Here is an 11,249-nt window from a genome sequence, read left to right on the forward strand (position 1 = left end):
TTTGACCAGTAACAGAGCTAAATAAATATTTAATAAATGTAAACCAAATAAATAAAATAACATTATAAAAACACAAGTATAAAATCAACTCATTTGATTGTAAAAATAAAATAAAAATGCCATTTGGAAAAATCCTGATCAGTGCATCCTTAACTGGAATAGAGTTAGACCTGAAAGAGCTGAAAAAGCATGGTTCATTTCAGTTTAATCTTTGAACTATTGTACCGATTTGTGAAAATGGTTATCATTTATTACAATACAATGTTACAATGTTACAGTCAACAATGAAAACACTAATTCTTATTTATTGATTTATTGATTGATTGTAGCAAGGCCTGTGAAAATGTTGCCAGGGCAAGTAAAAAATTGAAACCAGTGGCCAAACGGGACCAGTAGAAAATGTCCTTAGCGTTGATCCCTGTCAATACGATCAAAATCAGTGTCTTAACACTTGTACACAGATCTGTAGAACACGTAGGTTACATAATGATAAAACAAAAAGAAAACAGGAATGCTCTGAATAGCATCACAGTAAAATATCGAAGAAGAGCTGAGCAAGTCTTGCACATGTATTTCTTGGTCTGAGAGTGACTTCCTGCTTAAACAGGAAGTAATGGATTCCAAAAAAAAGGTGGAAATGCATGTATGTGAAAGGAGAATGTAAGTGTGTGACAGGTATATGTGTGAAATCCCTCTGTGCTTTTCATGGCATGAAGTAATTTCCAAATCTAACATATGTTGCAATCTTCGGTTTCATCATCCAGGGAAGAAAACTGGTTTGAGAAACTAAGCGAGAGGTTTTTGGTGACTGATTCTCAGAGATGCGATGAGAATAATAAAAAAAAGGAAGTTCTATATATCACACTGATGCGATGACTAAGATTTACTGTTAAGAAAGTAGAGTAACTCCCTCTTTAAAAAATACAGAATGACAAACGCTGTATCTATGAACTGAATGACTGCTGCTTGTGTGATTGTAGTCAAGGTGAAGATGTTTGGTTTGAGCATTGTTTGACTCGGTCATTTGATCCTGTTGATGAAGCGGTTTACTTTTCCTGGTAACTGATCATCATTTGACCTGTTTTCTGTCAACTCAGTGTTTATTTAACTCATTCTTTCATCCGTTTCTTGAGAGTGGTTTCACATAATGTTGACCACTAGATGAGGCGCTTTAATGAAAAAGTGCTTTCATGGCAGATTCTGAGGAACAGTTAAACCATTGGATAAGTACACTTCAACAGACAACAAAAGATACAGATTAAGTGGAAACTCAAAAACAAGAACATGAGATTTGACATTCATTTGTTTACCAGACTAACCAGTCTTGGAAATAAAGAAAAACAGAAGTAATTTATCCTAAAGGAGCCAACAATATTAACAGTGGCACAAAACATTTGAAGAACAAGCCAGAACAGTGCACGACTAGAGAAGCGAAACTGCAGAACAGAAGAGGACAATAAGAAAGCGTCGTTTTTTAATGCATGTCGTTATTTTGTAATAAAAGTACCTTTATTTAAAAAAAAAAAAAGGGGTTTTGTTAAAGGGGTAGTTCACTCAAAAATGAAACTTCTATATCATTAACTTCACCCTCATGTCATGAAGTGAAACAAAATAAAGAACACTGAGGCCAAAAAAATATTTCTCAAAATTAATTTATTTTTGTTTGTTTTTAGAGGAATAGAAACTCAGGTTTGTAACATGAAGGTGAGTAAATGATGACATAACTTTCATTTTTGGGTGAACTATCCCTTTAAATATGCAGCGTGTAATACTACTCTTTTTCACTAGATGGTGCTATTAGACCATTAGACTAATAAATCATATTTTCCAGCAGGTGGCGACACTGCATTACATAGTTTTTCACCTTCCAGGACCAGCATTCATGAGAGTATTTTGAATTAAATACTTATTCTTTATTATGCAGTATTTTAAGATTGTCTTGCCAGCTATTAAACAGAACTATATATTTACGTATTATATCAGAATCTAGGCCTACCTGTCATTTTAATGATTTTAGTAGCACTTGTACAACATAAAGGCTAAATATGAGCATTTATATTTTGGGGTATAATTGCTGTAAAAAGACAGCATTTAACAAATCAATGCGGTTGGGAATCATAGCCCCCCCCCCCCCCCCCCCCTCATTTTAGTTGCCAACTGCATCAACTACTCTTTTGAGGAAGTCTGTTTAATCGTCTGAGAAACACACATATTTCACTCTTACATTTACTCATAAAGCAGGTGCATTTATAATACTTATGGAGCTTCTCCTCGACTCTTCAACACATGGAAACATAAATAACAGATTTAAATATTCTTAAATGTTTGTACATATACAACAATGTAAAAGATGATGAAATGTTTCAAAATGACATGACATCTTCATCTTTCTCTTAATAAGCATGTTTTCATAGTTGTTGTTTCATCCAGCTTGTGTTCTGTGTTGTGTTTCACACATGCATGTATTCTTGATATTTGACCTCTGGCGCATTTTGAGCCATCTGTTGAATATTTTTTAAATGAAGTGAGAAATCAATGGAAACTTAATGCTTTTCAATTGAAGTCTGTTCATTCAGAGAGTGTCTAGAGGTCCATGTTCACTTTCAGTCACTAGGGGGCAAACACAATTTTAAGTACATAAGTTTAAAGCAGTTATTCTTAAACTGTATATTCTATGGCCCTACACAAACCCTACACCTAACCCTAACCCTCACAGGAAACTTTGTGCATTTTTACTTTTTCAAAAAAACTCATTCTGTATGATTTATAAGCGTTTTGAAAAATGGGGACTTGGGTTATGTCCTCATAAGTCACCCTCTCCTTGTAATACCTGTGTCATACCCATGTCATTATACAGAGTTGTGTCCTGATATGTCACAAAAAATGCGCACGCACGCACGCACGCACGCACGCACGCACATGCACATGCACGCGCACACACACACACACACACACACACACACACACAAGCTCAGTGCAGTGTAGTGTAGAAGTGAATTCTACCACAGTGTATAACCCAGCTTAGTTATAACTGCACGTTAAAACATTTGTAATAAAGTGATTTTAGATATCTTTATGTTAGAGTCTTGTATAATACCATTATGTAGTATAGTATAAAGTATAACTTCTGCTTTTAAAAATAAAGGTGTTTTTTGGTTTTGAACTAAACATTTTGGTTCCCCTTAAAAGAACAATTTCTCTTAGTGTGAAGAACCTTTTTTTCATTATGAATAACCTTTGCACAATGGAAAGATTTAATAGATTCTATAAAGAACTTTTATTCGCTTTTCTTGACCCACAACCTGCTAAAAATAAACCACTGAATAAATAGTTTGACATTAATTGGAGATTTGTTTTAATCAGCTATGTATCTGTCCCTGCAATCAGTTCATTTCAAATAAAGAAGAGTTTTACACTTAAAGTCAAAAGAGCACTTGAAATATACTAACGTGTGGACCTTTATGATATCTTTAAGCTTGAGTGTGCATTTACAGTAATTGCATGGAAAACAGCAACAAATACAGTCTTACATGTTTTGAACATTATGTTAGTAAATGATGATGGAATGCTTATTTTTGGGGTAAACTATACAGTACTGTATATACCTTTATCAGTCATTTTCTTCCAGACATAAATTATGATCTACAGCTAGCAGAGCTTGCAATACTTCAGTCTCGTGGGTCAGCTGGTTGCTGTAAGCTACTGAAAGTAAGTTTTTTAACCTTGAAATATCAGTTTCAAAATCATTTTGATGATATAATGACTTTCAAAAAGGTGAATGGATTCTTGTTTTTCTTTCTAAAAGTCTGTTCTGTGAGTTTGTAAGTTTAGGGTGTATGAAATTCTGCCAAAAGGGTGGATTGCTTTTACAACAGTGAATACAACTCACTTAACGGCAAGGATCTCCAAAGTCAGTAAAATACATAAAACTACATGCATTTGCTTTAAAAGACAAATGCAATTTTTTTCTTTGCCAGAATGTAGATTAATGAATGAATACTTACTATTAGGTGGTGCGAATGGGTTACTGTTGAATCTCACAGGTTTTCCAAACTCAAGTGATTCACTGTCACGTGAATCTTCATCTTTGTTTAACTCTCCTTCTCCTTTATCTAGAGATCTGTGTTGTTCTTGAGATACTAGGAGTATAGAGGAACAAAGCAATGTTAACAAAAAACTAAGTCTTTGTTTGTTTAAATCTCAATTAAAAATATTCCCAAAACAAAATATGAAATAAGTTCCTTTCAAAACTCTATCAATAGCATTTGTGGAATATAGTAAACTATGTGAGCAGTGAATTGTGTGACCCTGGAGCACAAAACCAGTCATAAGGGTCAGTTTTTCGAAATGGAGATTATACATCATATGAAAGCTGAATAAATCATCTCTCCATTGATGTGTGGTTTGTAAGGAGGAAAATATTTGGCTGAGATACAACTATTTGAAAATCTGGAATCTGACGATGCAAAAAAATCTGAATATTGAGAAAATCATCTTTAAAGTTGTCCAAATGTAGTTCTCAGCAATGGATATTACTAATCAAAAATGAAGTTTTGATATATTTACAGTAGGAAATTTACAAAATCTCTTCATGCAACATGATCTTTACTTAATATCCTAATGACTTTTGGCATAAAAGAAAAATCAATAATTTTGACTGTTATTTACAATGTATTTGTTACAAATATACCCCAGAGACTCATGACTGTTTTTGTGCTCCAGGGACATATACGTAAAGATGTACTTTTGTTGTGCAAATACTGAATGTAGTTTCATTAAAAGTGAATTATTGTATCTGGATCATCAAGCTTGTGGTAAACCTACAACATTACGTATAGCAGTACTTACAGCCAGGAGAAGTTAGCTCTATGTTGCTGTGTAGATGATGCTCCTCTCCAGTAGTCTGGATTTCTTGCTCTTTCTTTGTCGTTCCTCTCTCTTTGGACTCCAGTTCCTTCTCTCTTCTCCTCAGATCTGTCTCCAGTCTTAATCCGTCCTCCACTTCCTTGAGTTTTTGTTCCCACTCTCTTTCTTTGAGTTTGTGTTGCTCTAGTTCTCTCTGGAGCTTCTCATTTTCACTCTTCATCTGACTTTCATGATGAACATAATCATCAGTCAAGGATGAATACATATCCTTCAATGTGCTCACTTTCTCTTTACAATCCACAAGCTGTTCTTTCAGTGCATCCTCACATTCAGTAAAATCATCAATGATGGATGGAAACATGTTTTTTAAGGTAGTGTCGCTACATTCTTTGAACAGCAGATCTTCTCGAGCTCCTGAAGCCTCTTGCTGGTTCTGCTCCTCGCTGTCTTTGTATTTCTTTAGCCGTATCATAGTTGCCAGGATTAACTCTCTCAAAGTGTCAATTTCTTTCTTTAAATTACTTTCAGTTAGTCTGAATCTTTCTTTTAAATCAGTCATCTCTTGTTCATGCTGTTTTTGTATTTCAGCATCTCTTTCATTTTCCCAAGATAAAAATGCCTTTTTCATGAGGTTTTCATATGATGGCTGAATAAAGAAAGTGGACTCATTGTTTTGTGTCATTATTTCAGTTTCTCTGAACAGACTTTGAACACTTTGCTCAGTGTCCTCTAACGTATAAAACTTTCTCACGTATTCCCTTACACTATCAATCCCTTCCAGTTCAGTTCTTCTAATAATCAGTAACATAACATAGTCTAAGGCTTTTTTGCCAAATACTTTAGCGATTGCTTTTAAAAGGTATTTTTCCTTCCCAGTCACTTTCATGCTGTCAGTAACTAATAGAAATGCATGAGGTCCAGGAAAGACCAGAGATGCACAATCTTCCATCTCATCTTTGATAGATTCGACTCTTGAGGAGAAGGGACAGAGTGTTGCCACATGACTCATCCAGGTAGAGGGTGTTTTCACCACAGTGACCTTTTTGCCAAAGACATGGCCTTTTCTGTGCATTATTTGATGTCTTCTCGCTCTTTCCCTAAGAATGATGTCACATGCATCATCCATAAGATCTTCATCACCGCAGAACATAATAAATCTAAGCTCTGTAGCGGAGCCAGTGGATCCAGTGATTGTGCCATCTGTTAGAAAGAAGTGAAAAGTAAACAGATTTCTATGAAGCCTAAAATAATTTGTATGTATTTAATGAACATAATTTGACATTATTTTAAAATATATGCCTTTGCTTTTGATCACAGCAAAAACCTCTATCACACCAGAGGTATCCTATTGTAAATCTCAAATTTAATTGAACATTTTATATTTGTTAACAGCTTATTGCATGTTAAATTTTATGTTTGTTTTGTAATAGCTTCATAAATGTATATGGATTTAATGGGAATAAAAAGGATTGTAGTGCAAAGTAACATTAAATTAAATTAAATTGACTAAAATCTGGAATATTACTTACACTGTTGTGTATCTCTTTGTTGATCTGTTGGAAAAAGATGTTAAAACTCATTTTACTAAACGCTATTGTTTTGTTTCTTTACTGAGTACATAGTAAAATACTTAATTACTGAAATAACAAAACACTTACCGTGACTAATGAGTGGGACTGCACAGAAAAAAATAAGAAACAGATATATTAATGCTCTTTATTGGAGTACCAATGAAAATAGTGTGATTTTGTTTTATACTCACGCCTATCTGAATCTTCACTTTGCTCTAAAAAACACACAATACCATTTGTTACTCGTGCCTGATACATAACAAGAACTGAGCTGCACAGTTTGTAAATTAAAATAATTTACAGGAATTACTAAATATGCAAAACAGAACCTGCAAAGCATCAGAACCATAAACTAATTTAAACTCTCAGAAATATTCATAAGTAGAATGCAGATCAATAATACTGATTTCTGATTGATAATATTGAAAGTGTTACCTCCTCTTGATATCGATGCCATCTTGTTGTTTGTTTGGTATAGAAAGAAAGATGAAGACCAACTGATTATGAGAAAATTAAAACTGAAACTGTCATGGACCCAGACAAAATATATTCCTGATATATTTGAGTCCGATTCACGATTAATTCAGATCTGTATAGAAAAATCAGTATAACCCAACTGTATGCAGACAGCAGACCTGATACTTAAGAACAGGAAACATGTTTACTTGCAAATGAGATTCAGAACGGAAGAGCCGACCACAGAATGAAGAAAAGAAAGGTCTGTATCACGTGAAATATGATAATAGAGATTAGGTGGTTGAAGTAGCAAGAATCAATATAGGCATAAGATGTTATATGTTTAAACTGTAAAAAATGCTATTTACATTTCCTGCACAAACACGAGTTGTTAATTTGGCATCCCCGATGTTCAGCTGCTCACAAAGCGCAGAAGATTTAATCTGATATTTGCCTGCTTGGAGTCTGTGGTATATTTTCCTTATGCAGGTGTTTTGGGTATTTGGTCTGTCACTTTCAACAGTTGGGCTTCACTGTAAACCTGTAAAATCTTCCAAATGAGGTCTGTCATAAGGGTTAATAAACAATGATGAAAATGATAATAATTTTTCATTTTTGAGTGACCTATCCCTTATTTTATGTCATTTCAATACCAACATCATCCTTCAGGAAGTGACATCATTTTGGTGGAAAACCACAACACAAACCCCAGTAAGTTAGTGTCACAGTGTCTGGTTTGTGTTCCCTGGGTAACCACTAGATGTCCTCCTTCCCCACGGTGTCTGTCACTTCCTGAACCACATTTCCCACGATCCTTGTCTTCGCATTGCACTCAGCTGTCACTAATCATTAATCATTGCACTCAGTCAATTCCCCATTAGCGTTTGTCATCTCCCTGTGTATTTATACCCTGTCTGTCTTAGTATGTGGCACGGAGTCCTTGTATGATATTCACGTCCATTTCATAGTCTTGTTCTTGCCTTATGTTTTTGTCGGTTTATGTTGTTTGGATTGATTCTTTGGTTTTGACCCCTGCATTGACTGTTTACGATTTGGATTACCCCTAATAAATGACATACCCGCATTTGGATCCCTCTCCGTATTTTCCTGTATCCCGGTTGTGACAGTTAGCAATGGACTTGATGATTTCTCTGATGTTTGTGCTATTAGTTGGTTTGTGTCAAAGTATTTACAAATAAATAAATACATAGAAACAAAAATACTGCTCTGAATTTAAATGACTTTATTATTGTACAGCTGTTGCCAAGACAAATAATCCACTGTAACAATCAGAAACAAAACACTGCAACAAATACTTCCCAGTTCAATAGTATCATAGTAATGTAAGAATTACAGAACGTCAGACACTTTGATCATCTGAGACACACAACAGACAGAGAGTGCACTAACATACAGACATCTGTTTCCACATCTCACTGAGAGAAAATGCGGGAAAACACTATTTTGACTTACTCTGAAATGGTTTTCTCAAGTAGATTAAGTGTAGACGTATGTTACCGCAAATCTGTGTCTAGTGTTAGCACACACTAAATCTCAGGTTAGATGGAGCATGGGGCACATCAGGTGAGATTAGAGATTTCTGACTAACTGATCGACTTTAGTTAAGTTGTTAAGCAGTTACATTAACTATGGGGGGCTAGACAAAATACTGTTGGATTATTAGCATAGTTTGGGCATACTTCATACTGCCCATAACCTCTGGTTATGGTCTCAGCTTTAATTAACTTGTACGTAGTAATATTAACTATCGGGGGCTAAGCAAATAGTACTAGCATTAGTGCTGATTATTGAGCTTTAGCTAAGTTGTTACATATGTGACTATAGGGGGCTAAAGAACCACTGTTTAAAGAATGACAAGCATGAGGCGGTCTATTAAATAGTTTTTCATAACCTCTGACTAATGATCAGACTGGAGAGTTTGGGATCATGGGGTACATGTACATCGGCTACAGGGGCTAAAATCTCATCTAAATGTTGGGGAGGACAATAAACATATAATTTCTCACGAGCAAGTTATGAAGGGGACACCAAATAAAACAGGCAAAATTGTACTTAACAATTTTGACCAAAAAATTGACCAAACATTTGACCAAAACATTGACCAAAACATTCTTCAAAAAAATTTTTTTTTTTCATTGCAATGTTTTTGAAGTTGGTTACACAATCAAGCCACCAAAATACAATGGAATTTGAACTTAACTTCCGGACCCCCCGGACCCCCCCGACCCCCCCGCGATTTCCGCCTATGATTGGCCGGCATGATACATCCTGAGCGACAGAGATTCCTGAAGAACGAGTAAATATAAAGTAAAGAGTGAACAAGGATAATCAAAGGTCAGAATAATAATAATAACTAGATTAAAAATTGTCAAAACAAACTTAGGTTGGCTTTAGAGAGCTGCGTCAGAAAGTTTGAAAAAGTTTGAAAAGTTTCAAGTTAGATGGTTTTTAGTTCTGAAATAGTCTGAAGTTTAAAGTAGTTTTAAAAACAAAAAGTTTGGGTACCCAGGGTGGTTGTTAGGATGTTACTATGCGGTTGCTAGGGTACCTGGGGTGGTTGTTAGGTTGGTTTGGATAGTTGCTAGAGATCAAATGCAAGATCATTATAAAAATTAGTCAGATTAGAATTTAATTTTAATAACTTTGCAGGCTAAAAGGAACGAACATGCAATAAACTTTCAGCTAGCACTGGAAACCTCCATTGGACTAAGTGAGCAGACATTACAAGCAGGGCTGGGGAGTAACAAAATACATGTAACAGCGTTACATATTTAAAATACAAAATATGAGTAACTGTATTTCGTTATAATTACATTTTAAATAAGGGGTAATCAGATTACAGTTACATCTGAAACATATTTAAGATGACCAAAGTGTTTACTTTACACTTTGTCACATTTTAACCAATACCGCAATTGATTCTCCGTTAAAACAAAAAAACTGCATGCAGCAGCAGCTGTTCATTTAGCAACTCGTAGTGAGCATGCATACATTCAGTTCAATTCAATTCAATTCAATTCAATTCAATTCAATTCAATTCAATTCAATTCAAGTTTATTTGTATAGCGCTTTTTTACAATACAAATCATTACAAAGCAACTTTACAGAAAATTATGTTTCTACAATACATGTAATTATACATGCTCATCATTCACACTTTGCATTCAGTTAACAGATCCATACGAATCATGCATGAAATAAAAGTTTATAAAGTCAAACGATAGCTTTATGTGCTATACAGATGAACTTGAAGTCTTTATTCATTCGAAATGTTCAAGAATAGATCATCTTTGGCTCGGTAACGCGAGTTCATGATCCGATTCGTGAACAGATGATTCTTTTGAATCAATCTTTTAAAAGAATAATTTATTTTGTTTAATGAAACCAGTGTGGAAACCAATGGTTCACAAACTGGATAGATCTGAGGTGTGTTTCCCAAAAGATAGATCTGAGGTGTGAATCCCTTGCACTGATGAGGGAGAAAGTCCGTCCATCAGTCCGCAAGTAATGGTTAGACAGTTTACCATGCATACTAGTTCATTCTGTGAAGCCAGGAAACATACTGTCAGGCCGGTTATGAATGTTTTTTGAGGTCAGTCAGTGTTTTCAGTCGGCGTTCAAAGCTGTTTGGTGTGCGGTGTCTGAAGAATTTAAGACCAGCTGTTGCCAGTCATCCTCACGATTATCCTATTTTGTTTACATATATGTAATTAACTGCACCTGTTTCCTTATTTGAAGACCATTAAAATAACGAATTGAATAATAATAGTAATAATAATAAAAATCACAAACATGACATTTCTACGCCACTGGTTTGTTGTATCTGAAATCACTTTGAAGCTTGCGATGCAGCATGAAACAGCACGGATTCCCATTCATTGTATTCAAATTGAATTTCTATTGATTGGAAGATTTAAATGACATAACATTTTTTTGTTGTTCATAGAAATTCTGTGGAAAACTGCTGTTGTTAAAAATAAAATGCAAAGAAAACACAAATCTTATTACTTTTATTTAGAGTTGGAAAGCATAAAAAGAAGACATCCAGTTAATACGTTCCTTTGTGTGTTTTAAATTATTCTTAAGTATTAAGATTAATTTACTAAACCTGAATAATCTAAAGAAATGCATTACTGATATTACTTTTTAAAAGCTTGTGTTTTGTAATATGTAGTGAAATACATTTTAAAAATAACCTTCCCAGACTTGCTTACAAGTGACGTTTCTATTGAATTGTTTGATAAATAAATAAATAAATAATTTAAACCAGAACAGATGCAAATAAATATTAAATACATTTAAAATAAAACATTAATAGATGCAAAAAAAAGAATA

General features: G+C 34.4%; 1 protein-coding gene across 1 annotated transcript; it reads right to left on the bottom strand.

Moving 5' to 3' along the window:
• Positions 1-1,641: 1,641 nt before the first annotated feature.
• On the bottom strand, positions 1,642-7,366 carry LOC132130371 (GTPase IMAP family member 9-like). The gene is made up of 7 exons (XM_059542069.1): positions 6,873-7,366; positions 6,629-6,652; positions 6,525-6,542; positions 6,396-6,419; positions 4,849-6,066; positions 4,005-4,139; positions 1,642-2,610 (listed from the first exon to the last, which is right to left on the bottom strand). Exons 1-7 carry the CDS (start codon positions 6,892-6,894, stop codon positions 2,573-2,575), a joined length of 1,479 nt encoding a protein of 492 aa, XP_059398052.1. The 5' UTR covers positions 6,895-7,366; the 3' UTR covers positions 1,642-2,572.
• Between the last annotated feature and the right edge of the window lie 3,883 nt (positions 7,367-11,249).

The sequence above is a fragment of the Carassius carassius genome, chromosome 47 (assembly GCF_963082965.1).
Source record: "Carassius carassius chromosome 47, fCarCar2.1, whole genome shotgun sequence".
NCBI lineage: Eukaryota > Metazoa > Chordata > Actinopteri > Cypriniformes > Cyprinidae > Carassius > Carassius carassius.